Consider the following 26,521-nt stretch of genomic DNA (forward strand, 5'->3'; position numbering starts at 1 on the left):
ATAATGCTGACTGTTTGTTTGTGTCAGATTTGTCACTGCAAAATGCGGGCCATTTTAGATTTTAGTGATGTTGAATGCGGGGTAGATGTTGGTCAAGGTACAGATCAAAAAGATGATATGCCTGAAGGAAGTTGCCACAACCAGGCTAAGCAACTGTTTTCATGTTGAGGAATTTTATTTAGTGTGAATGAAACTGATAATTTTGCAGTTAGTTTGCTCTCTGCCTTAATCAAAGCACTCATACAAATGTATTCAATGGAGTACTGCAAGTAGAAAAAGTTTATTGAATGTTTTAATGGCTTAACATCTCTGCAACATGATGAACACAAACGGCAATGTTTCTCTGAACTTTTGCATGGAGTTAGAGCATCCACATAAGGCATGTCCATGTAATATCATGTAGTGTAACTGCAGGATGGACAGTTGTTCATCATTGAATGAATACTCAAAGTACAACATCTCACATGCTTCATGTTTACATGATGGTAGCCCCCACACAAAAAAAAACAACTCAAACACAGAAAACCAGAAACCTTAACCTAGGGGAAGCCATCCTAGATTTGATTAATCAAGACAGTGCAAGAGACTGACACCTTACATCTATCTGAAGGTGTAGGACCACTCTCCTTGTTGCAGTGTGTCTGAGAAAGCCCACACCTTTTAGAACTGTGCACCCATTTCACTGACTTTTATAGGCTTCAGAAGCTCCACATGTTCTGTAAACTGCACAGAATGCTTTCCATAAATCCCAACATGGAGAGGAGCAGCAAATGGTGGTAAGAAGTAGGCATCTCATGTCCAGCAGGCAGCATTATTCCTTTCTCAGTTTAAATACCAGTGGATTCAGACCTCTCAGATTTGACTTTAAAAAAAAATGATTCTTCTCAGGATAAGTCTTCACTTTTTTTTGGAAATGTTTAGGCTTAGTATCTGGTCAGTGACTGCTTGGTTTACCACCTTGTGAAATAGTCTTCCTGAGAAATCACACTGTAGTAGAAAAGATTTAAATAGGCGAACAGATATGAGATAATCTCCTGAACCGACTCTAGAAGCAAGGAGAACGCTGACTGTTGAATGAAACCCATGACAAGAGCTTATAAATAGAGGCTGTTAACACAGGGAGGCTGTGGGGCTGAAGCTCCCATTCTGTAGACTGCCTCCTTGCTGTAGTGAGGAGGCTTGTGTTCCATTGAGTTCTCAACTCCTAGCAGGACCATGCATTGCAGTAAGGTAGATGGGAAGAACGAAACAGCACAATCCAAAACCAGTCTTCGGTAAGTAGGGGGAAGATAATCATGTAATATCAATGACTGTGACAGCAGATAAAGACTCCTGCACCAAGGGGATCACCAGTTGTCAAGATTTCCTTGCCACTGGAACTGGATCTCACTTCTGTCAAGGACCACATATCTGCTGATGTGCAACAGCATTCCCATGTTTATAGATGTCCACCGAGAGGAATTCAACCCTAAAATGCACGTGTGGAGATGTGGCTCTAGGATCAGTCTCATAAACCACTAAGAGGGAGCCATGACCAGTGACACAGAATTTCCTTGGTGGACAATCTTACTCAGTAGCGAGTGTTTGCTGACAACCACATGAGCTGACCAGGGACCTTTCCCACCTTTGGAAATCCTTGCAATAATTACAGGTTGATAATCAACTTGCTTGGCCATGTGACTTTGACATGTCCCTTGGCTACCAAGTCTTGAGATGGGGGCAAACCCTGAATTTCTGGCTCAGGGATTGGAATGCCACAAGACCTCCCCTCCAACACAGTGTTCAATTCATAGTTATAAACCAAAATTAGTTTGATCTGGTATGCTGTATATAATAACCTTTACAATTTGTAGAGGAAATTAGAACTGAAAACGAACCTCAATGACAGAAACAAATAATGGCCATCTCAGAGGGAAAACACAGAACAAGTGCAGTACCTTAAGTGTAATCACTGTTGGGGATGCAGTAGACAATTTACACAAGACTCCCCTCAACCGTAATGGGGACCAACCAGATTATCGGTTTCAGTGACCATGGAATTTTACTAACTATTTGAAAGGGTGGTTGTGTTTCTCATGTGAAATACAGCAACTCCAACAATGCAGCACTATCTCAATACTGCACTGGAGCATCAGCTTTGATTTGTACTCTTAATGCCTAGCCCTGGATTGGCACTCGTTAGACCTCATTTGGAGTATTGTGTATAGTTCTGGTGACACAGTAGGAATCTTTGTCACTAGAAGTGGTCAAAACTAATAAGAAAGAAATCTGAGATTGTTGGCACTTGAAGTTGACAAGGTATTGGGACTGGGTGAACTCCGTCCAAGCATTTTGAGGGAAGGGAGCGTAGAAATTATAGAGGCAGAGTCACTGGAGCTGAAACATTTACTGTGATTTCTCTTCACAGATGCTGCCAGACCTACTGAGCTCTTCCAACAACTTCTGTTCTTGTTTCTGGGAGTGTTCATTCTGGATAGAATTAGTAGTCCCATGAGGAAAAAAAATGGTAGGTTGATTAGAAGAGCCAGCATGGATTTCTAAAAGGAAAATCATCTTAACTAATTTGCTGGAGATTTTTGTAGAGTTAACAAAAAGGTGGATGAGAATAATGCTGTTGTTGTGGTACATATGGATCTCCAGGCAGTGTTTGATCCCATGCTACACAACAACCTTGTGAGGAAATGTCAAGGTCATGGTATAAAAAGAATGGCAGCAACATGGATATAAAATTGGCTGAGCCATGGAAAGCGCAGAGTAATGGTCAATGGATATTTTCTGGCCTGTATAGGAAGGTTTTTAGTGGAGATTCCCAGGGGTTGTATTGGAACCCTTGCTTTTCCTAATTTAATGATCTGCATCTCAGTGTGCAGGGGATAATTTCAAAGTTTGCAGGTGACACTAATTTTGGAAGAATTGTGAACTGTGAGGAGAGCAGCGTGGGATTCCAAAAGGACATTGACAAGTTCTTAGAGTGATCAGAAAGGTGGCAGATGAGGTTCAATGCAGAGAAGTGTGCAGTGATGCACTCTGGTCAGGAGAATGTTGAAAGACAATATAAAATAGTGGGTACAATTGTAAAATCATGAGCAATCTGAACTAGCTTGATACGTAGAAAATGTTCTTGCTTATAAAAGGCAAAAGAACGAGCAGAAAAAGACTTTAAATGACGTACAAATGAAGCATGGGTGATGTGGGGAAAATACTTTTTCACAATGTGTAGCTCGGGTGCGGAATGTACTGCCTGGAAATGTGATAGAGGCAGATTCAACTGAGGCATTCATGAGTGCATTGGATGATTATTTGGGCAGAAATGGTACGCAGAGATGTGAGGAGAAGGCAGGAGATTGACACTGACTAATAGAGCTGGTGCAGGCACATTGGGCTAAATGGCCTCCATCTGCATTGCCACAACTGTGATACTTTATTAACAATGGATCACATTACCATCTGGAAGTTTTGGCAGCTTGTGCAGTTGAGACCCAGCACACACTGTGCACTAAACACTGTCACTAGCCAAACCCATCGGCATTTATTTGAATGTATGATACTGGTCAGTTGTGGACATACCCCATACACCTTAGGGGTTTAGTGACATCACTGTTTATTTCACATACGGTACTAGTTACATTCTCATGGTACCTCTTAAACCCCTTTATGGCCAGACAGATAGGGATAACACTAGTCTTAACCAGTTCTTGCAGCTTGTATATGAACTGTTATTGAACTTTCAGAAGATTCTGAGGGGATTTGTTTAACTTTTCAAAGACAGGAGAGGCCTATTTAGGGTATACAGAGGAAAAACTGTTCCCATTTACAAAACAAGAAGAATGAGACTGCAGATTTCAAGTGATTTGCAAAACCAGTAAATGTGATGTGAGAAGAACTGACTTTATGTAATGTGTTCTTCAGGTCTGGAATGCTTTGCCTGGAAGTGTTGTGGAAGCAAGTTCAAACCAAGCATTCAAGAGGGCATTAGATAATTATTTCAGTGGAAGTAATTTGTAGGGGTGAAAGGAAAGCAGCAAAAAATGGTTTAAAGTCTTCATGTTTTATCAGAGAGTTGGTGAGGACACGATAAATGAAGTGTTCTTCTGCGATATAACAATTCTTTGATTTTGTGAAAACAATGAGGTACAAAATTATAGATTAAAAACCGAAAGAACTGCAAATGCGATAAATCAAACAAAAATAGAAGTTGCTGGAAAAGCTTGGCAGGTCTGGCAGAATTGGTTCAGAGGAAGGGTCACTGGATCTGAAACATTAACTCTGATTTCTTTCCACAGATGCTGCCAGACCTGCTGAGCTTTTCCAGTTATTTCTGTTTTTGTTACAAAATTATGGAGTTGTTCTAAATGGGAGACTTTATTTAAGTATAATCTGGGATAGTCATCATATAAAGGGAAGAGAGGGTCAAAAGTTCCTAGAGTGTACTCAGGACAATTTTCTACAGCCTTACTTTTCCAGTCCAAAGAGAAAGGAGGCACTACCAGACCTGGTTCTCGGGCGTAAGATGGCCAAGTAGGGTGCCAGTGGGAAAATGTCTTGGGTATAATGATCATTATTATACGGTTTAGGTGGACCATGTACAATGATAATGAATTATCCACATTAAGAATAATAAATTTTGTGAAATTCAACTTCATAGAGGGGAAGAATGGAGCTGGATCAGATGTTGTTGGGAAGATCTGTAACTGAGTAATGGACCACCATCAAAGAGGAGATATTTCAGGCATAGTCAAAGTATTGGATAGGCTGGTGTAATTAAAGTTGACAAGGCACCAGGACTGGGTGGGATGAATCTAAGGACACTGAGGGACAAGAGAATGGAAATTGCAGAGGAACTAGAAGTAATTTTTCAGTCTTCCTTTGACTCTGAAGTTGTGCCAGAGAATTTGAGAATTGCAACTTACACCCTTATTCAAATAATCTGATAAAAGATTAGCTTAGCAATTTACAAACCAGTCACTTTACCGTTTATGATTGGGAAACGTCTGAATACAATAATTTGGCACTAAATTAATAGCCACATCAACAATTCTGGGCTCATTTTAAGGAGAACCATCATGGATTTCTTACAATTGAAGTTTAACCAATTTTCTGGAGTTCATTGATGAGGTAACAACAAAGTGTTGATTAATGCAGTGCGATTAGTGTTGCGCATGACCGTCCAGATAGCTTGCAATACATTGCATTAAAAAATGCATGTGAGATTATATAATAAAAAGGGAGTAACAACATAGTACAAAATTGACTGAGTAACAAGAAACAGATAGTAATGCTTCATGGTTGTTTTCTTGAGGTGAGGAAAGTTGGTAGTGGAATCAGAGTTGAGACCCTTGCCTTGCCTGACATATTAATAATTGGCACAACGTCAAACTCTGCAGATGGCATGAAACCTGGAAGCATTGTACACTGTGACGAAGGTAGTTTAAGACTTTAAAGGGACATAGGCAAGTTAGTAGGGTAGATGGAAAGACGGTAGATGAAATTTAATGTGGAGTTCTAATGAAGTGTCACCAGACTTGAAAAGGTAACTCTGCTTTCTCCCCACATGTGCTGCCAGACCTGCTGAGTTTCACCAGTAACTTGTTTTTGTTTCAATGTGGAGATATGAGATGATACATTTTGATGGGAAGAACGTAGAGGCAGTACCACCTAAAGGGTATAACTCTAAAGTATGTATAGCAGATAAGGAACCTGGGTGTAAATGTGCACAAATTAATAAAGGTTGCAGGACAGATGGAGCGTGCAGTTAATACAGCATACAAAGCTTTATGCTTTATTAATAGGGGCATAGGTTTCAGAATCAAGAATTTACATAAGACACTAATTCAGCCGCAGCAGGAGTTTTACACCCAGTTCTGAGTGTTGCACTTTAATAAGAATGTGAAGGCTGTCTATCCTACACTATTTCATTTTTATCCATATGTTTATCCAATGACCATTTAACTGCCCTTAAATTGGCAAGTTCAATACCATTGCAGGCAGTGCGTAACATGCTCCTACTACTCTCTGAGTAAAGAAACTACCTCTGACATCTGTCCTACATCAATCACCCCTCAATTTATAGCTATGTCACCTTGCGCTAGGTGTCACCATCCGAGGAAAAGGCTGTCACTGTCCACCCTATCTAACTCTCTGATTATCTGATATGTCTCAATTAAGTCATCTCTCAACCTTCTTCTCTCTAACAAAAACAATCTCAAGTCCCTCAGCCTTTCCTCATAAGACTTTACCTGCATACCAGGCAACATCTTAGTATATCAACTCTGATCCCTTTCCAAAAGCTTCCACATCCTTCCTATAATGCAGTGACCAGAACTGTATGCAATACTCCAAATGAGGTTGTGGGAATGGTTCCAGGGATTAGGAATTTCAGTCATGAAGGTAGATTGATGAAGCCTAAACTGTGCTCCATGGAGTAGAGAAAGCTGGAGAGATCTGATTCAGCATCATAGAAGGTTTGGACAGAGTAAATGCTGAGAAAATGTTCCCACTTGTAAAAGGATTGAGAATGAAGGTGCATTGATATAAAGAAATTAGTGAAAAAAAGCTATAGTGATGTGATGAAAAATCCTTTTCCTGCCGTAAGTTGTTCAGATCTGGAATGCACTACCAAAGCATGTGCTGCAGGCATTTACAACAGAGGCATTCAATAGGGGCTTAAATGATGATTTGAAGAGCAATGTGCAGGGTTATGGAGTGATGACGAATATGGCATTAGGCGAGATGCTCATTTGGAGAGCTGGCATTCACAGTATGGGCCGAATAGTCTCCTTATACACTAACATTTCTGTGTGGTGTCTACCTCCGGGATGACTGCCCATTGAACATTCAAATTATTGGACTGAATGTTTAATGCAGTACTGCAAATTTGAGCCCAAGACCCATGCCAAGACGTGCCATTAATTAATTAACAAAGACTATAGTCTGAAACCTGATGGTTGAAGTTGTGGGGGTGTTTAATACAATTGCTCAGATTAGCAGAAAGAAAATTTAGAATTTCCTAAGCAAGTTTGAATACACTGCAAGCCGGTGAAAAATCCTCTGTGTAGGACATCCACATCTCAAGAAATCAGATCAGTGGAAAATTGAAGGACTGTAAAATTAAATCATAAATAATTTGCAAATTCTGCCCTGCTTCTGTTAATTTAAAAGTATTCCAGGAAAGGTTAGACAATTAAAATCATAAAGGTGGTAAAAACAATGACTGCAGATTCTGGATTAGTGGTGCTGGAAGAGCACAGCAGTTCAGGCAGTATCCAAGGAGCAGAGAAATCGACGTTTCGGCCAAAAGGCCTTCATCAGGAATGATCTAACTCTATGGATAAATATTACATTGGACATCCAATGTATCACACACCCCAAATAACACCCAAACTCACTAACTGTAGCTGCATACTGTACTGGATGCAGGCTCTGCTAATATGACCTATTAAAAATAATATTACCCCAGTCAAAAAAAAGTTTGTAGAAAATCATTAACTGGAGTAAATATCCATCAGATTCTTCGATACCCACAGCATGTTTCTTATGTTGTGGGGTTCAACATAAGCATTACCAAAGCAGGGAAAACACATTGATGGAGGCAAAAATCATATTTCAAGGTTTTATTATAGAATGTATCCATGTATAATACAGTGACTAGAACTAACAGCCACTAAGATTACTATCGTGCATCGTTGCATACAGTGGAGTAGTGTGTCATTGTAACAATACAAAATGTGTAGAATAACAGCAACCAATGCAGTGATTTCAAGATGCCAGTGTTGGACTGGGGTGTACAAAGTTAAAAATCACACAACACCAGGTTATAGTCCAACAGGTTTATTTGGAAGCACTAGCTTTCAGAGTGCTGCTCCTTCAGGTGGTCATGGAGAATAAGATTGTAAGACACAAAATTTATAGCAAAAGTTTTACAGTGTGATGTAACTGAAATTATATATTGAAAAAGACCTGGATTGTTTAAGTTTCTCATCTTGTGGAATGAACATGTTGGTTTCAGTTCTTTCATATGTAAATCGCAGAACATTTAAAAGTTACATTCTCAAATGAACTTTAACAATTGATGTAATGTCGGCCCAGATAATGCATTTAATGTGTGAGACTGTCTGTGCCACAATGGTCAGACTGATTCTAATCTAAAAAAGGGATGAGGATAAACATGACGGGCACCTGGCAGTAATCAAGGATACCCTCATAAGAACAGTGTACGATCTTATACTCTACAAACACCTGATGAAGGAGCAGTGCTCCGAAAGCTAGTGCTTCCAAATAAACCTGTTGGACTATAACCTGGTGTTGTGTGATTTTTAACTTTGAGCCACCGATGTGTATTTCAGTTTAGCTTTGCAACATAGAGCCAACAAAAGACTTTTAGAAATTAATTGTTGGAAGTTCCTGATGTACTGGTATATTGATTTTTATTTTCTAACTATTATAAATGCATATTCCCATTCAGGTTTTAGTTGGCATAAATGGAAGATTAAAATCTAATACGAAATTCTCATTTTATATTTTGAATCATCATCCACTCATATCTACTTTTGTTGCTTTTAGGAACAAGTAACTCTATTGAAACAAAGGATGTGGAATATGAGCTCAAATCAGTCCCATGGAAAAATGATCAGAAGGTATATGTAGCCACTGTGAAAAAGCAGATATTAGAGACAGAAAACCAGGCTGCTTTCAGAGCCGGGACAAAAATGCCTAGATATCTGAATTTTGTAAATCAAGATCGTACAAATAACTGGAACCATTATCGTGGTTACAGGATTCAAGTGGTGAGCTTCAATCCTGACAGTGTACCCGAAGAAATTCCAGAAGAAAAAGCTATTTCCTGGCAAAGGTATGGTGCATTTATCTCTTTAGCTCATAGTTGCTGTTATATTGTTGTGTACTTAAAATGTTATGGATTGTATTGTGTGAGAAACAAACTCACTCACTTCAATAGTTTCAGTCCGAGACAAGATCTGAATCAGTAGTGTCATTTATTTTACCCTTGCAAGAGAGTGTGATGTCCACTGTCTGTAAGGCAGGGACACACACACGCTGATTTCAACGAAAACACAATATTTATGTAATTTGCTTCCTATTTTTTTATCCCATTGCTCTTCCCCGTTTACATCTTCCACTTCTCTGAGATCGGCACCCATTACTCCTGTTTATCTCTTGCCTTATCCGGCCTTGTCTGTGACAAAATGCTTATTTCTGGCCTCACAAGGCCATTTGACCACATCCTGCTGTGGCCCATTGTTAGGTATTATCTACTCCCTCCATCTGCGCTTTCCCCAACCATACTGATCCTTATGACCTTCTAATTGGGGTTTGTTCCTGTGTTTCTGTAAAAGTAGGAAACAGATGCTTATAACTACTGCTTGTGCAAGCATATCTGGCTTAACCTACTTCCTCACAGCACCTTATCTATTTGTCTGTAACATCTACCATTGTTTTGCAGTCACGTTTCATTCTTGCATACAATTTTAGCTAATACAAAAACAATTATGTATTTCCTCCACATAGTTTGCATTCTTGTTGACTCAGCTCTTAGTTGAAACAATTACACATTGATGTGAGTTCATTTACCTTGCATAAGTAATTATAATTGCAGAAGTAACACTACTTTACCTATATCCCACAATTTCCCCTTTTTCTTTAATTACCATTTGTTACCTTCTGCATTTTTCTTGTAAGCATCGCCCCCAAAATTCGCAAGCATCATTCCAGAGATTTCATCCATCTTGGTCTCACTCATCCCCTCATTATTTAGTCGATAAAGTTCCTCTGCCTGATTCCCTTTTAGAGCCATCTGTTTCATTAAGGCTTTGGGTGAGCCCTCGTATACAGGGTATGATACAACAGCCAATGGCCACCAATACCCCGACTACTACTATCAGGGAAGTAAGGATGGAAACCACCACCCCCTTCCATTTTCCAAACCATGATTCAAGCCATCCCGTGAGAGATGTGTCTACTCCTGAATTCTCAGCCAGTTCCTCTGCTAAGGTAGTCAATCCCCTTAAGGCCTGAGTAATTGAACCATCAGGCGCAATGTTATTAGGAATCAAGGTACAACAGCTTCATCCTAACATCACACACACATGCCCTTTCTCTGCTAAAATTATATCAAGGGCCATTCTGTTTTCCTATGCCATCCTACTTGTTGCATCAAGCTGTTCTGTTATTCCTTTAACCGCATCTCTTGTATAATTTATAAATCACTGTTGATTATAGAAATTGTAATTTATCCAATCTACATTTTATTAATTGTTACCCACCAGAAGAGAGCTGACTCAAAGCCTGCTGCAATCTGGTTGCGAGCCTTGAACTCATCAGGTACCCCCCTAGGGACTCCTATAGAATCGAGATAAATCCTGTCATCGAAAGAGGTGTCTACCAGTAATCTTTTACCCCTTCCCTTTTTCCCTACTATCTTTTCCTTCTCAAAAGCCAGGGTAAATGGAATTGCCAATTGTACAATTGCACATATCCCTCTCCAATCCAGAGGTAGCGTGCGTCTCAATATTTTGCATCCACAGTACCACCACAGATCCGCTTGGGGAACCTTTAGTGTGAGTAGTTCCCTCCCTTGTCCGTTTCGGTGACATTCTTAATCTCTGTACACAATTTCAGCTCCCCCAAATCTCTAGACCGATTTGTACCTCATCTACGCACACACGACGTGTGATTTCCAACTATGGCTGAAAACATAGGGGGGGTGCTTTTAAATTTTTCTTCTCCAAGGGAGGGAACATCAGAGATAGGGAGGTACAATTCCTATCATCCCATGCAGTCTCACCCTGGTACAGGGCTATCATACATTTCATGCCCTTCCTGTCTCGCTTCCACCCGAGCGGAAAGGGAACCACCTGGGCCACTGGCCTACCGGAGGCACATGCACGGCAATTGCTCTCGTTCAGACTTTTTACAGTATACTTTACCCATTCAATCCAGGCATTTACATCCCCGTACCCAGTTTCTATTTTGATGGTCTGTTTCAAGTCCTTTACCTCTATACTTTTTACTACTTTAGGGTCATCGGGAGGGGTGAAAGGTTGTACCTTATTATCCAGTAGTGCTACCCGTTTTCCCTGTCCTACACTAATTCGAAAACAACAGCACGAGAAATCCTTCCTGTTTGCTTTCATTTCTGTTCCAAATGTTTCATCTAATTGTATCGCATAGATACCCCCCCAGAATTGCATCGTGCCATGTGGTTTTCTTTATTGTTAGGTATATTGGGTTACACTTTTTATCGGGACAATTGCGAGTTGGTCGGAAGGGGGCCCGGTGTACTGTGACAAGACCGTTATACCAAGTACCATCCCCAAGGCCATCCCCATAGGACTTAAGATGTATCTCTAAGCTGCGGTACTGTCTATGATTATCTACATCCCCACAATTTACTAAGCTGCATGCATCAGCGTCTATTACTTGTGGATTATCAGACTCAGGAACTATTAATAATACATATGAAAATGATATTTGACAAAATCCCAATATTAAGAGGGCTAGCATCATAACTCTAAACATCCCCAGCATTCTAAAAAATCATGCTGAAGCACAAAAAGACTTAATATACAATCCTACAGAAATAATCCCATGCTCGCGTCGCCACTGTATAATCAGTTACTCAAAGTCTCTTTAGCCTGAGTTTCAGCGGGTCTTGCATTGATTCGGCTGTCCAGACTTCTTCCTCAACTGGAGATTCCACTGGCCCTTTGATCCGAGTGTAGTGAGTCCAGCCTTTCTCCGCCGTCCTTATTGCCGTTTTGGTGGTCAAAAGAGCCTGGTACGGCCCTTCCCAGTCCGGTTGCAATTTAGTCCCTGACCATGATTTTACTATGGCGCAATCTCCCGGTCGAATCGGATGAACGGTGAATTCAAGGGGTGGAGTCTGTGCCAATAAAGCCTGTTTCCTGAGGAAAGACAAAGAGGAGGACAAGCCCAGTATATACTTCTTTAAGAACAAATCTTTAGTTTCTGGGATTGGCAGTGGCCAGAGATAGGAACTTCCCGAGGACCTGGAACAGTAGGTATTAGGGAATAAACCACCGCTTCCTGTGGATTCAGAGCTGCTTCTTTCGTTACCTCATCAGCCAGTAATGTAGCTTTCCATTCTTTAATTAACAATGAATTAATGCAGTCATGTTTTAAATTAACCATGGATCAATATGACAGGTCACTGAGACTGCGTGAAGGGATGTTGCCAATTAATATTGATTCAGGCTAGCACAATCGATTTATTGTAAATATTAATTATTAATTATATATTATATAAATATAAAAATCATTATCTGTAATTCAGGGTGGAAACACAACAAATGACCAAAACATTTTTAAAACTGTAATTGCACAGTTCTATTTGTTTACCAGTCACTTGTGCTTTCTCATTCTGTTTCCGTAATTGTTTGCTCGAGCACATTCATTTTTAAGAACCTCAACAGATCCCATCGCACCATTTGCAGTTACTTCAGTCCCCAGTTTGGTGGCAGTATTTTGTCATGAGCGCAAAACTGATTCTTCGTGCCTCTCATCACAAAACTGTCACCATAATCCAATTAACTCTTTCGTTCCCGCTACCTTGGGCTTAAATTTTAAGGATGACCTTGCTGCCTCTGTATCGACTAGGAAAACTACGTCCTCTTTATAAGGTCCCACCTTTAAATTTATCAAGGGTTACTGGTGGGTCCCCGGGGGCAGGAACTCCTGACACCTCTATTTTTCATCAAGGTTCATAAACAGTACGGTCTTTACTTCCTTTTTCAAGTCTGGACACTCTCTCTTAAAGTGACCCGTCCTTTCACAGTAATAACGATGATTAAATATTGTTGCTTTGTATGGACTAAGGAATCCATTTTTCATCCCACCATCTTCTGGCCAAAGTACGGGTCGGATGAAGACTGGGTTTGTAAATATTTGAATTTATATGTCAATGAAAAACAGCCTTACAGTCAGGAGGAATCAGATTATGCTTCAAGTCGGAAGGGCTCGTAGCTGAAGGGATACTGAGGGGATTTCCACTTCGATCCTAGTTCCTGTCCACGAGACCATTTCGGTTTCTTTCTTTCTTTTAGTTTGTCCTTTTCTTTATTATCTCATCAACCGTGGGCTATCATTATTTTTGCCTTTTGTTTCCACTTCTCATGTTACGTTGCCAGATCAATTGCTGACCCGATGTAACCAACTGAACAACCTTAGGGCCACCTAATGGCCGTTCTTCATCACCCAATGTTTTATTTAGACCTTGAGAATTTTTTTAAAGAAATATTGCAATATTTCTTGCTCTCCATAATTTCAAATACCAATTCATCAATTTATGCTTGACTAACTTTAAAGCCTGTTCCTAACTTGTAAATATATTTATATATTTCCATTTGTTTATTCAGTATTCAATATTTAAAATGTAAAATGCATACAGTTTCCAACTTTGAAATCCACTATAATTACCCAGTTTTAGTCCCTTAATTTAAATCCAAAATTAGTTTTCTTAAATAGTCCTGACCAATCATTGCTCCATTACAATGCTATAGGTCGTGAAATAATCGGAGCTGCCTTAAAAGAATTTGTCCATTCAAGTTTAAAAAAAAAACTTCTAATGCATGAACAATGGCCGACTCCAAGGTCACAGATATTAACCATAGGATTTTGTTTTTACTACAATCTAATGTTGAACTGAAACTTCATAAATCGCTTTTATGTAAGGATAAAAGAGATTAGTTAGAAACTGATAGTAAGGCAGTCATGACCTGTAAAAAGAACAGGAGTTATCATTTTTGTTTTTATAATCACTATTAGAATCCTTAACCTTAAAAGAAATCATGTTAAGTTTCCATAATAAAAATTAGGTTCAAAACAGTCCTTGAACTCAAGCTCCAGGGAATAAAGCGCAAACGTTCAATCACCAACAAACAAATGTGCATTCAAACCAAATCATAAAGGGTTAAACTTTCTACCACCTGTACAGCTCTTTTCGTTCTTTCTCTCTCACACACCATATCTCACAGACACTTCCTGAGCTTCCTGCAACAACACCTCTGGGTGCTCCTTGCTTCAGCCCTCTATCTTTTGAATATTTTTCTGGATGTCTGACCATGATTTAGTTCCAAAGTGTACCCTCAGTATCCCTTCAGCTACGAGCCCTTCCGACTTGAAGCATAATCTGATTCCTCCTGACTGTAAGGCTGTTTTTCATTGACATATAAATTCAAATATTTACAAACCCAGTCTTCGTCCGACCCGTACTTTGGCCAGAAGATGGTGGGATGAAAAATGGATTCCTTAGTCCATACAAAGCAACAATATTTAATCATCGTTTTGCCTTGTACAAGTATTATTTTTCCAATTCCACAACATCCTGCCTAACGGACTTTCTGGAGGTATGTTGTAAGGGACCCCGCCTCCATTTCCATTGCCTTTTTCTTCTTTTGTTCTCCTGGAGGCTTTTTCCTTACCCACGGCACAGCCCATATTGAGTTCCTTCCTTAGTCCCTTATTAACTACTAAAACTCATTCCCGGCCACCAAGGCAGTACTTAAATGACAATTTTCTTACCCTGGTCTGTGCACAGAGTTGCCTGGCCCCTTTTTGCTGTATTTTCTATCGACCTCTTTTCACTGTCTGATTCAGATGTCTCTCTTGTGGGATTTGTACCAGTCGCCCAAGGGAGCAGACCAAACCCAGACACGAGACCGCTCCTCAATTGGGAACGGGACGCGTCTTCCCAGTGTCCAGGGCCAGCCACTCCCCCGGCGATGGAAGAAGATCCCGGATGGTCCCCAATTGTGAGAAACAAAGCTCACTCACTTCAATAATTTCAGTCCAAGACAAGATCTGAATCAGTAGTGTCATTTATTTTACCCTTGCAAGAGAGTGCGATGTCCACTGTATACAAGGCAGGGACACACACACTGAATTCAACGAATACACGATATTTATATAATTTGGTTCCTTTTTTTTATCCCATTGCTCTTCCCCGTTTAAATCTTCCACTTCTCTAAGACCGGCACCCATTACTCCTGTTTATCTCTTGCCTTATCCGGCCTTGTCTGTGACAAAACGCTTATTTCTGGCCTCACAAGGCCATTTGACCACATCCTGCTGTGGCCCATTGTTAGGTATTATCTACTCCCTCCATCTGTGCTTTCCCCAACCATACTGATCCTTATGACCTTCTAATTAGGGTTTGTTCCTGTGTTTCTGTAAAAGTGGGAAACAGATGCTTATAACTACTGCTTGTGCAAGCATATCTGGCTTAACCTACATCCTCACAGCACCTTATCTATTTGTCTGTAACATCTACCATTGTTTTGCAGTCACGTTACATTCTTGCATACAATTTTAGCTAATACAAAAACAATTATGTATTTCCTCCACATAGTTTGCATTCTTGCTGACTCAGCTCTTAGTTGAAACAATTACACACTGATGTGAGTTCATTTACCTTGCATAAGTAATTATAATTGCAAAAGTAACACTACTTTACCTATATCTCACATATTGTTATATGCATGTGTCCATGTATACAGAGGAACCTTGATTATCCAGGCAAGATGGGCTGGCACTCTTTCGTTTGGATAATTGATTATTCAGTTAATCAATTCAATGCCTTTCCTCTGGGGCTTGGAGTTTTCTGTAAAGTCTACTCCCTGTTCAGGAGATAAGGCAGCAACACAGCGCGCGCACGAGCTCCTGGCCCCCCCCCCAACCCCGTCCGCCCCCAAACCCCGTCCAACACCGCCCACCGCCTGCCCCTAACACCGCCCCCCCCATTCGCCTTCTCCCCCACCCCCACGCGTCCCCCCCCATCCACCCCTACCTTCTCTCTGGGGGAGCCGGACTGGACCCGAACAACAAGACTGCTACTGCCTTTTGGGGAGGCCTTTTGGGGAGTGAGTCTCCAAATAGCGTGCATGTCCCGCGCGCGCATACACATTTTCACTGCAACGTTTTGACAGGTTCCACCTCTGCCCTGTACCAGACAATGTTAGAGAGATTATCTGGGAAAGGGGGATTTAGGGTACACGCCTGTGTAGAACTCCAGGGAAAGTGTGGGAAGAGAGAGAGAGTGGGAGGTCAGTCATAGACGGTGCCTGCTCTCCCATCAGTCTAGGACTGGTCTCAGCAGCACTTTTAATCATGAAACAAAAGATGCGATCAGTGTTTGGACACAGGTCTTTGATGTAATGCTTCTGTCGGGACCTCAAGATCTCCTTCGGATAATCGATTTTCAGATAATTGGTGTTCAGATATTGGGGGTTCTTCTGTATTCTGAATCCCAAGCCACTACTGCACTGCAGCCAATGTATCAAACTAACAATATACCATTCTGCAGCATGTGGCAAGATCTGGTGAAATACATAATATTTTGCATTTGCGTCTGAAACTGTAATCATATCAGTCTTCTGAAAACTGCAAGACATCAGCTACTGAATATTATCTGACCATTTGGTACCCTTGCCTAACTAAATTATTAAAGCTACATGAGTGATCTTTAATTTCGTGCAATTGTAAACTACCCTGGGGACCTTTTTTATTTGTCTCAATTAAACACAATTGGTAAATGTAAAATAAATGCATGCATCCATACAAGTTCCTATTTACTGAAGGGATTTAAATTGCCCTTGATATCATCATTAAACTATAATACTATTGTGTTTGTTTGACAATGAGGAATGGCATTAAAATCATGTAAACTGACATTTTATGCCTTGATAAAGAACCAAATGGTCACTGTTCTTCCACCTGTCTTTCACCTTTTCTCTCTCCTGTTTTCTACTTGCTTTCTGTCCCCTTTCTCTATATGCTTCTCTTACACTTTCATTTATAAAAATCACACAACACCAGGTTATAGTCCAACAGGCTTGTTTGGAAGCACTATCTTTCAGAGCACTACTTCTTCATCAGGTAGCTGTGGAGCAGAACCATAAGACACAGAATTCTGTATCTTATGGTCCTGTTCCATAGCTACCTGATGAAGGAACAGCGCTCCGAAAGCTATTGTTTCCAGATAAACCTGTAGGACTATAACCTGGTGTTGTGTGATTTGTTAACTTTGTCCACCCCAGTCCAACACCAGCTCCTCCACATCATGACTTTCCTTTTTGTATAGCTGTCTCTAATCCACTGTTCACTCACCTCCTCTATGCAAGCCCTGCCTTGTCTTTTTTCCTTTCATCTTTGTACTATCAGTTTTTTGGTCTGCTTCCTATCTACCATCCTCTCTATGCCAAACCCTAACTCTCACCGTTGCCATACGAGTGGCAATCCAAATGCCCTGTTCATTCACATTAACTTTTATATCTACAGCGATGTCTCCTTTTCTGTAGTATTTAGTCTCCAACTGCCTCCAAAGGTCTGGAGCTCCATAACCTCTCTGCCTCTCTTTCCTCTTTTAATGTGCTCCCTCAAACCTACTTCTTTGACTCAATCCTTTTGGTCCTCTGCCTATTGCCATCTTATGTTACATCAAATTGTGCTTTGCAAACCTTCTATGAAGTGCCTAGGGACTTTATTCTTTAAAGAGCTTACATAAATGCAACTTGTTGTATTTGAATCTGTGCATTTCACAGCCAAGGTGAATTAATATTATTGTTTCAATCAATGCAGGTACCAGTTGGCAGTGACAAAGTACAAAGAAAGGGAACAAAGAAGCAGCAGCATTTACAATCAGAATAACCCTTGGAATCCTGCTGTTTATTTTGCTGGCTTTATTGATGATGAAAGTATTCAAAATGAGGTTTGTTTTAATATGTGTATTAAAAAATTGTTTGATTGTGGAGATACAATTTTACTGGATCTGCCAACTATGGATTACAGTCGTGATTACCCAAAGAAACTGAGAGTGGTGTGAGAATAATCCCAGGCTATTGTTGTGTACCACAGGACATTTGAAAGATAACTGCACTGTGCAGTTCAACAAGCCATGGTAACACAATGTGCTGGGTTTGCTGAGTCCAGTCAGGGTACCTTTTGAGTAACAATGATTGGCATCATTACCCTGGTCTAAAGACAGATTTTACTCAGGCTCCATATACCACTGTGTTGTATTAGAATGCAATCATATTTGATGCTGGAATTGGTTAGGTCTTGTTGCTTTTACATGCCACTGATTAAGCTTCCACTTAGGAAGGAGGACCCTCAATGGTGATTCAGTATAAGCTGGTGGGCCAAATATCCATCTACAATGTCATCATGACTGGAATAATTTAGGATATCTGGTCAGCGTGGATGAGTTGGACTGGAAAGTCTGTTTCTACGCTGTACAGCTGTATGACTCTGACTTTTCATCTATTTTGCTCTGCTAGTGGTGGTCAGTTTTACCCCCATTGTTTCAGGAAAGGAATGAAGACAGTTTGTATTGCTTTTAATCAGTTTTGTGCCAAAATTGTAACCAAACTCCTATTTCTTTTCATGTTTATTGACAGGATCTGGTAGCTTGGATTACAGCAGGCTTTCTCCACATTCCCCACTCAGAGGATGTTCCAAATACCGCCACAGCTGGAAATGGTGTTGGCTATTATTTAAAGCCAGTAAACTACTTTCAGACTGATCCATCTATTAGTGCCGAAGATGCTGTCTACATTGATCCTTCTCCGGGTGTGGAAGGATGCGAGAACAACCCTGTAGCATGTACACCAGAGTATGCTACCTGTATTCCCCATTTCCCAGATTTTACCTATGGAACAGACTGAAAATAGTAGCTGTTAATAATTAACAGGATGTAATTAGATTGAAAAGAGAAGTTAATCATGACCATCATTCCCTCTAATTTTCTTTCCACCTGCACTGGACTCCAAGGACCGTGTACAGCAGAAACATCAGGTACCTAAGTCAATGCTGTGATCAGTGTACCAATGCCGCTTGCCATGCATGGAACACTGGAAATGTTGCACACATCCAATTGTACAGCTTAGAGGGAACATTGCTCATGACTAACCATCACTTTCAATGAAACTCTATTGTTTCTTAGCGAGTAAATCATTTAAATAGACCCCTTATGATCCACTTCCAGTTTCTCCAGTTCTACTAATCACATTGGGGTTGATAGACATTTTGTACAAGCTGTTGTTTTCTTATATGGTGGTTAGTAGTCCCAGTAATTCAATGTCAAATAATGAAGGAGAGTACAGAATGGGCTGCTCAAATTTCTGCACTTGATACTGACCTTGTGTGCTGGCCAAGCTTCTTTATTCACCAAACTTTAATGGACAAGAAATCCTGCCGAAGACATACAGGTCCTTGGCCTCCTCCACCGCTGTTCCCACACCACCCGACGCCTGAAGGAAGAACGCCTCATCTTCCGCCTTGGAACACTTTCAACCCCAGGGCATCAATGTGGACTTCACCAGTTTCCTCATTTTCCCTCCCCCCCCCCCCCCCCCCCTGCCCCCCCCCTGCCCCCCCCACCTTACCCCAGTTCCAACCTTACAGCTCAGCACCATCCTCATGACCTGTCCTACCTGTCAATCTCCCTTCCTACCCATCCTCTCTGACCTATCACCTCCATCCCCACCCCCATTCACCTATTGTACTCTTTGCTACCTTCTCCCCATTTCCACTCCCCAGACCTCCCCATTTATCTCTCCACCCTGAAGGCTCCCTGCCTCCATTCCTGATGAAGGGCTTTTGCCTGAAACGTCAATTTTCCTGCTTCTCGGATGCTGCCTGACCTGCTGTGCTTTTCCAGCATCACTCTGATCTAAACTCTGGTTTCCAGCATCTGCAGTCCTCACCTTTCCCTAAGAAATCCTGCTAGTCTGCAGCAACTACCACATTCAAATTCTAAGCATGTACAGCTAATGCACAAAGCTCAGTGACTAGAGAATAACTCTCCCTTAATTCCCTACTGGTTGAAAACATCACATTTAGTACCTGATTGGCTTGTTGAGTAACATCTTCATGTCTTGATGTAACTGTTGATTTAAGTGACCAGGTGACAGGTAAGGGAACATTCTCCTTGTGTCTGCGTGGGTTCCATTCCGGGTGCTCCGGTTTCCTCCCACAATCCAAAGATGTGCTGGTCAGGTGAATTAGCCATGCTAAATTGCCCATAATGTTTGGGGATGTGTAGGTTCGGTGCATTAGTCAGAAGTAAGTATAGGGAATGGGTCTGGAGGGGTTCCTTTTCGGAGGGTCAGTGTGGACTTGTTGGGCTGAAGGGCCTGTTTCACACTGTAGGGATTCTATGATTCCATTTGTTTCTTTTCCCCAAACAAGTCATAAAGTTAGTTACAACAAGCATAATGGAGATTTATTTATCTTATCTCACTGTTAGATAGAATTGTTACTTTATAAATAACTTTACATTTTTTACATTTTTTACATTGCAAGCATGCATCTAGCCAAGTACATCCATGGGCTACATATTTTAGTGTCAAAAACTGAATTACTTTGGCTTATCCCAACAATAATGTGCTGAATATTTTATTTTATTCTAGACATTAATGGGCCACTTTTGCAATATATATATATATAATATATATATAAAGGACTAAATAAATGTATCAACCATGGTCATCATCAGAGGTAGATAACCAATAATGCTTTTGAATCACAGACTTTGTCACTAGGAAAGCCTGGTAGTGACCACTGTAACCAAGTGAAAAGTGTTCTTTTAAAACTACTGGTAATACTGCATCAGGGTAATGGTCTTCAGAAATAAGGCCATCTGTCAATTTTAAAACTGTGTGTATTGCAGGTTTATGCTGGTTAGACTGGATCTGTGGTTTCTCATTCTACATCAGGTGGTGCTATGGAAACTATACCAAGAGCAGTCATTTTTTTCCCGAGGAAATGTAATCTCTGTAAAGTAGTCTGTAAAGTGGTTTGGTTAGATTGCCATTGAGGAAACAAAATGACACCATCAACATAAATGTTTTCATTTCCTTGCTGCATCTGCATCATAGTGGCTCAGTGATTAGCACTGCTGCCTCACAGTGTCAGGGACCTGGGTTCAAATCCCACCTCGGGCGACTGTGTAAACTCCACATAGACATTCTCCCAGTGTCTGTGTGGATTTCCTCCAGGTGCTCCAGTTTCCTCCCACAGTCCAAAGATGTGCAGGTTAGGTGAATTGGCCATGCTAAATTGCCTGTAGTGTTAGGTGGATTAGTCAGAGGTAAATGTAAGGGAATGGGTCTGGGTGGGTTGCTCTTCGGAGGGTCGGTGTGGACTTGTTGGGCTGAAGGGCCTGTTTCCACACTATATGGAATCAAATCTAAAAATCAGGATCCATTCTATGAACCTTGTATACTAGCTTAGTGCAAAGATTTTCTTTTTTACCTATTTTACAAAGATTATCAACACAGATTTAAGTGGCTGTTCATTGCTGATGTCCTGACCAACTCCTTGTGATTATGCTTACGAGTGCATTTGTTCCCGTGGAAGTAAAGTCTGTGAAGTCGGATCACCTCAGTGTTTCCTTTGTTTAATACAATAACTGTTCTCACTTTTCTCTGTTTAGGAATCATTTCCTTTTAGATTCACAGAATTGATTAATGAAGTGTTGCTGGTTAAGCATTATGAAATGGTGGACTGTGTGTAGTGTTCAGGGGTTTTGGCATACCTGTTGCTGTAATCACCAGTCTGGGTCATACATTTTGTAAAATAATTAAATTCATAGTGATTTCAAATCAGGCATTTGAAATCATTTTGACATTTTGTGACCACACAACACTGGTCACCATACTTAGGGAAGAATGTTACTGCATTACCAGAAGTTCAGAGCTGGATTACTCAACTTACTAGAATGAGCAATTGACTTATGAGAAAGGCTGAATAGGCCTTTAGCCTCTGGAATTAAGAGTCAGAGGTGACTTCGTTGAAACAGAAGATCCTGAGGGGACTTGATTGGAGAATTTCAAAAGGGTATTTCCTCTTGTGAGAGAATCTAAAACTAAGGGTCATCATTTTAAAAAAAGAGACACTCTGTTTAAAACACAGATATCAAAGCATATTTTCGCTTAGAGTTGAGAGTCATTGGAAGTCCTCCCCACAAAAGGCAGTGGATACAGCATCTTTAAACATTTTTAAGGGAGAGGTAGTTTTATTCTTGATTACCAAGAGGTTGAAAGGTTATTGGGGTTATGCCGGAATGTGGGGTTGGACTTGAAGTCAGATCAGCTATGTCTTATTAAATGGGAGAGCAAGCTTGAAGATCTTAATGGTCTACTCTTATTCCTTGTTCACACATTTTTAAAAAATTATGTGGGACTTGAAATATAGCTTTCATCTTTTCATATTTAAAAACTGCAAAACACTGTCTATAATATAGCAGCAATAACAGCTTACATTTATAAAGCTTCTGTAATGAAATAAAATGTCACAAGGTGCTTTGCATGAACATTAGAAAACAAGGTATAACATTAAGCACATGAGAAGATATTAGGTCAGATGACAACAACTATGGTCAAAGAAGTCGATTTTAAGGTATATTTTATAAGCAGAAAGCAAAGGAGCAAGGTATAGGAGGGTATTGCAGAATTTAGGACAAAGATAAACAACGGCACGATCACCATTGTTGGAGTGATTAAAAACTGAGGACGTACAAGAGACAAGAGTTAGGTGAACGAAGATAGAAAGTTTGAGGCTAAAATAGAATGCAGAGATGCGGAGGGAAGGAGACAAAGCCATGGAGAGATTTGAAAATAAGGATAAAAATTTAGAAATCAAGACATAGCTTGGTGGGAGCACAGGGGTGTTAGCACAGTAGGATCTGGTGAAATTAATGACATGGTCAGCAGTGTTTTGACCGACCTCAAATAGGACAACTTGATGCAACTCAATTACATGTTCCCTGTTGCCCAAATCTTCCCCACCATGATAACCAAGTCAGTCTAAGGCTGCAAAGGTTATGTAATTATAATTCATTGTTTGTGAACTGAAGAGGGATTAATGGAAATAATTTATATTGTTGCCTTTTTGAGTTGGATTTCCATCTGAAAATGTGATGAATATGGGGGTTACACATCAGCTGCTGATTACTATTAAGCACTGACTTTTGGTAAATACACAAAAGATGCCATTAATGATACAAAGAAACATTTGATAAACCTCAAAGTCTTAGGTTTGAGCTGTAGTTGAGTAACACCCACATCAAGTTGGTTGAGGGCAGCTGTAACATTGTGCTGCACCAGGATTCTAGCTGATCAACACTATCCACTAATTTGATTGAGAAATCTGTGAGTAGCTGTTGATTATATGAACCTTGAGTGTGCCTCATCTTAAATCAGTGAGGAGAAATGGGCAAATAAAAAATTAACAATTTTTAAATCAAGATGAATGACATCTTTGAACCACATTTCTAAGGATGTCTCATTCTATGGTAAAGCAGCAATCATTCACTTCAGAAGGTGGCACTGTTCTCCAATACTTCTGGAGTTCAATTATTTACATACTTTTAATAAAGATCAGGCTGAATGTTATTTAGACTCCATGTGGTACACTATCACTGAATTATACAAGCAAGATTTAAACTGGGGAATTCAGGTGGTCACTGTAATTATTGCAAAGTCTCAGCATGCCAGCTGTGTGTCATTTAGCTTGGTTGGCTGCATGGCTGGTTTATGAATCAGGATGACACCAAAAGTGCAGATTCAATTCCTGTACTGACTGTGGTTATTGTGCAGGTCTTGCCTTCTCACCCTTGCCTGAGGCATTTTTAACTTCTATGTTTAATTTACTACCAGTTGTGTATCTCTAATGAGAGAGTGGGACAATGTGACTTTACATGCCAATACCAAATTTGCCTCCGATTCTTTAAAAGTATATTTAACCCTTTTATTCTGAATGATCTTAAAATAAGGAATAATTTGATGCAATTGAGTGAATCGTATATTCATGCAGTAATTTGCAGTTATTTACATTTTATTAATTGACAATTATATATGTAACTATTAGTCAACAGAAAACAATGTAACTTCCTGTATAATGAGCTTGTAACGATGTTGTATCTCCTTCTCAGTAAAAGATTTGATGGATGTGGCAATATGTTTCAAGAAATGTTATTTACCATTGCAGTGCAAAGCACTTGATATGTCATTACACCTATCTAGAGAAAGTATTTTGGAGATCAGCCAGATTAGTTCTGTGACAAATGACCATAATGCATGTTCAAAGTTACAAGACACAAGCAGAAGAGGAATATGTCCAACACCCTCCTCCTACTGTAGCAAACTAAAGGAGTATTCCTTACTGTATTTTGGGTAAACAGTGTATCACAATTATCTGTTTTATTTTTCAATTGTAGCCAGTTTCAGTTAATTTAATCTCCAAATTCTGTGTTAGCGAATACATCTACATATAATTGTTTTATACTGACAGAAAAGTGAATGAATTATGATATCTCATTACTTACGTAATGGTGAGATGTTTATACTTTTAAATGTTTAGACATAGATAAGATTCTTGCCCTAATGTCAAATTTACTACTCTGGAGTGCCAGGGACAGTTACTATGAAAATACTAAGTAAGAATTACTGACAGTTTAAGCAAGTAGATATACAGAAGGTTACTTGGTGTCCGAATCTCTGCAATGCAAGCCTGGCTCCTGTATTGAAAACTTCACGAAGATAATTCCTAATATTACAATCCAAGAAGACAGTGCAAGCAACAACCTCTCCTCCTCATAGAACTTTTATTTTTTTTTACCTGCAGAGACTGTGTGAATAAACAACCAGCTCAGGGATTAATTTTATGCCTTAAACTGATATGGGTGTCATGGGCATGAGCAGTGTTTATTATCCATCTCCTCGTTGCCCTTGAGAAGGTGTCCGTGAACTGCCTGCTTACATCGCTGCAGTTGGTCAGGTCCTTCCAAAGGGCAGAAAAGATCAACTCCATTGGATGACCATCTCCCAATCAAATAGAGCTTTTTGACCATACCCATATTACTGAACAGATGACCTCCTGTATGCTGACCTCCTGAATTGCAGCCAAAACAAGTGGGAAACCATATAACTACGTTTAACCTGTTTGCGATTTCAAAACTGATTCAGAAAGTTTTACAGAATGAAGTTCTTTATAAAGAGCCCAGACTCAGCGTAAGAAGTCTCAACATGAAATTTACAGGTAATGTGAAGTTGACAGTGCAGTACCTCATGAAGAGGATGGTCAAAGGCCCCTGGATGACATGAACAAGATGTTGAAATGGGCAGATGCATAGCCAATGGCCTTTACTATAGAGAATGTGAAATAAAGAACATCAGGAGGATTAATATTCAAAGACACCATAAATGACATGATTTTGAAAATCGTGCAGGAGCAAAAGATCTTGCTGTCTATATGCAAGAATTCCTAAAGATATAGCACGGGGCAAGTGAGCAAGATGGTTAAAAAGCACATACTATTTGAGTTTATAAATAGAGGAGTATATAAAGATCATAGACAAGCAGAGGTGATATGGCAGAAGGAGGCAATTCAGCCCATCATATTTGCCCCTGCTTTCCAAATTAGCATTATATGTAAGTCCCATTCTCCTGCTCTATGTCCATTACCCTCCACATTATTTCTATTTAAATAATTATCTAATGTCCTCTTCAATGCCTCTAGTACAACTGCAGCTACACATTTCCTGACAGTGCATTTTGGATTCGAACTGCTCGGGACAATTTGTTTTCTCATCTCACATTTGCTTTTTCAAATCAAGTGAAATCTGCATCTTCTGGTTCTTGATCCTTTTATGAGTGAGAACAGATTCTCATTATCTATTCTGACAAGCCCGTTCATGACTTTAGAAATGACTAAATCTCCTCTTAGCCTTCTTCTGTCCAAGGACAACAATCCCAAGCTTGCTAAAACATTGATGAAGTGAATGTTTTTTATCACCTGAGGCATTGTTGCCATCTAGAATCCTGAATGTGAAATGCTGATTCCATCATTAATTTAATGGGAGTGGAGCATGAATTCAAGAATTAATAATTTATGGATTTTTAGACATGTAAACTATGGGAACATTTTGTTGAGCATCTTAGCCAGCCCACAGGCACCAACCTGACCTCCCAGTCACTGCTCATTTTAATTCCCCTTCCCCCACTCTCTTTCCGACCTGAACATCCTTGGTCTCCTCCATTGCCAAAGCAAATCAGATTGATTATTCTACAAATCAGGTAGCATCAGGAGGTGGAGAAGTCAACATTTTGGATGTAACCCTTCTTCAGGACTGGGGGTGGGTATGGGGGAGCTGCAGATGAAAGAGGTGGGGGAGCAAGGTGATGGGGTGGGAATAGGTGAAGGCAGGTAGGGGGTACGACCTGGTTGGTCAATGGGAGAGATGAAACCAGTAGGTGGCTGAGAGGAATTGAAGGGAGGGGCTGGAAAGGGAGTCGAGGGATGGGAAGGGTGGTTATTTGAAATTGGATAACTCAATGTTGAGTCCTCCGGGCTATAGGCTGCCCAGGTGGAGGTACCTCCAATTTGTGGTCTGATTTGCTTTGGCAATGGAGGAGACCAAGGATGGTCAGGTCAGAGAGAGAGTGTGGGAAGGGGAATTAAAATGAGCAGTGACTGGGAAGTCAGGTTGGCA

At 40.3% G+C, this 26,521-nt stretch overlaps 1 protein-coding gene across 2 annotated transcripts in view; it reads left to right on the forward strand.

Annotated features, from left to right (window-relative positions):
• The window catches only part of LOC122539867 (amine oxidase [copper-containing] 3-like), a 36,073-nt gene extending 16,688 nt beyond the window's left edge, over window positions 1-19,385 (forward strand). Inside the window, exons 2-4 of one of the 2 annotated variants that reach the window (XM_043675000.2) lie at window positions 8,560-8,848; window positions 17,608-17,737; window positions 18,426-19,385. In XM_043675000.2, the coding sequence (XP_043530935.2) occupies window positions 8,560-8,848; window positions 17,608-17,737; window positions 18,426-18,692 (686 nt within the window). In that variant the 3' untranslated portion in view covers window positions 18,693-19,385. The remainder of the gene's footprint in view (window positions 1-8,559; window positions 8,849-17,607; window positions 17,738-18,425) is intronic. The other variant, XM_087977836.1, reaches the window with a different exon arrangement.
• Window positions 19,386-26,521: the final 7,136 nt, after the last annotated feature.

Source organism: Chiloscyllium plagiosum, unplaced genomic scaffold (assembly GCF_037043375.1).
Source record: "Chiloscyllium plagiosum isolate Xiang-an unplaced genomic scaffold, Cpla_swu_hap1 HiC_scaffold_32, whole genome shotgun sequence".
NCBI classification, from domain to species: Eukaryota; Metazoa; Chordata; class Chondrichthyes; order Orectolobiformes; family Hemiscylliidae; genus Chiloscyllium; species Chiloscyllium plagiosum.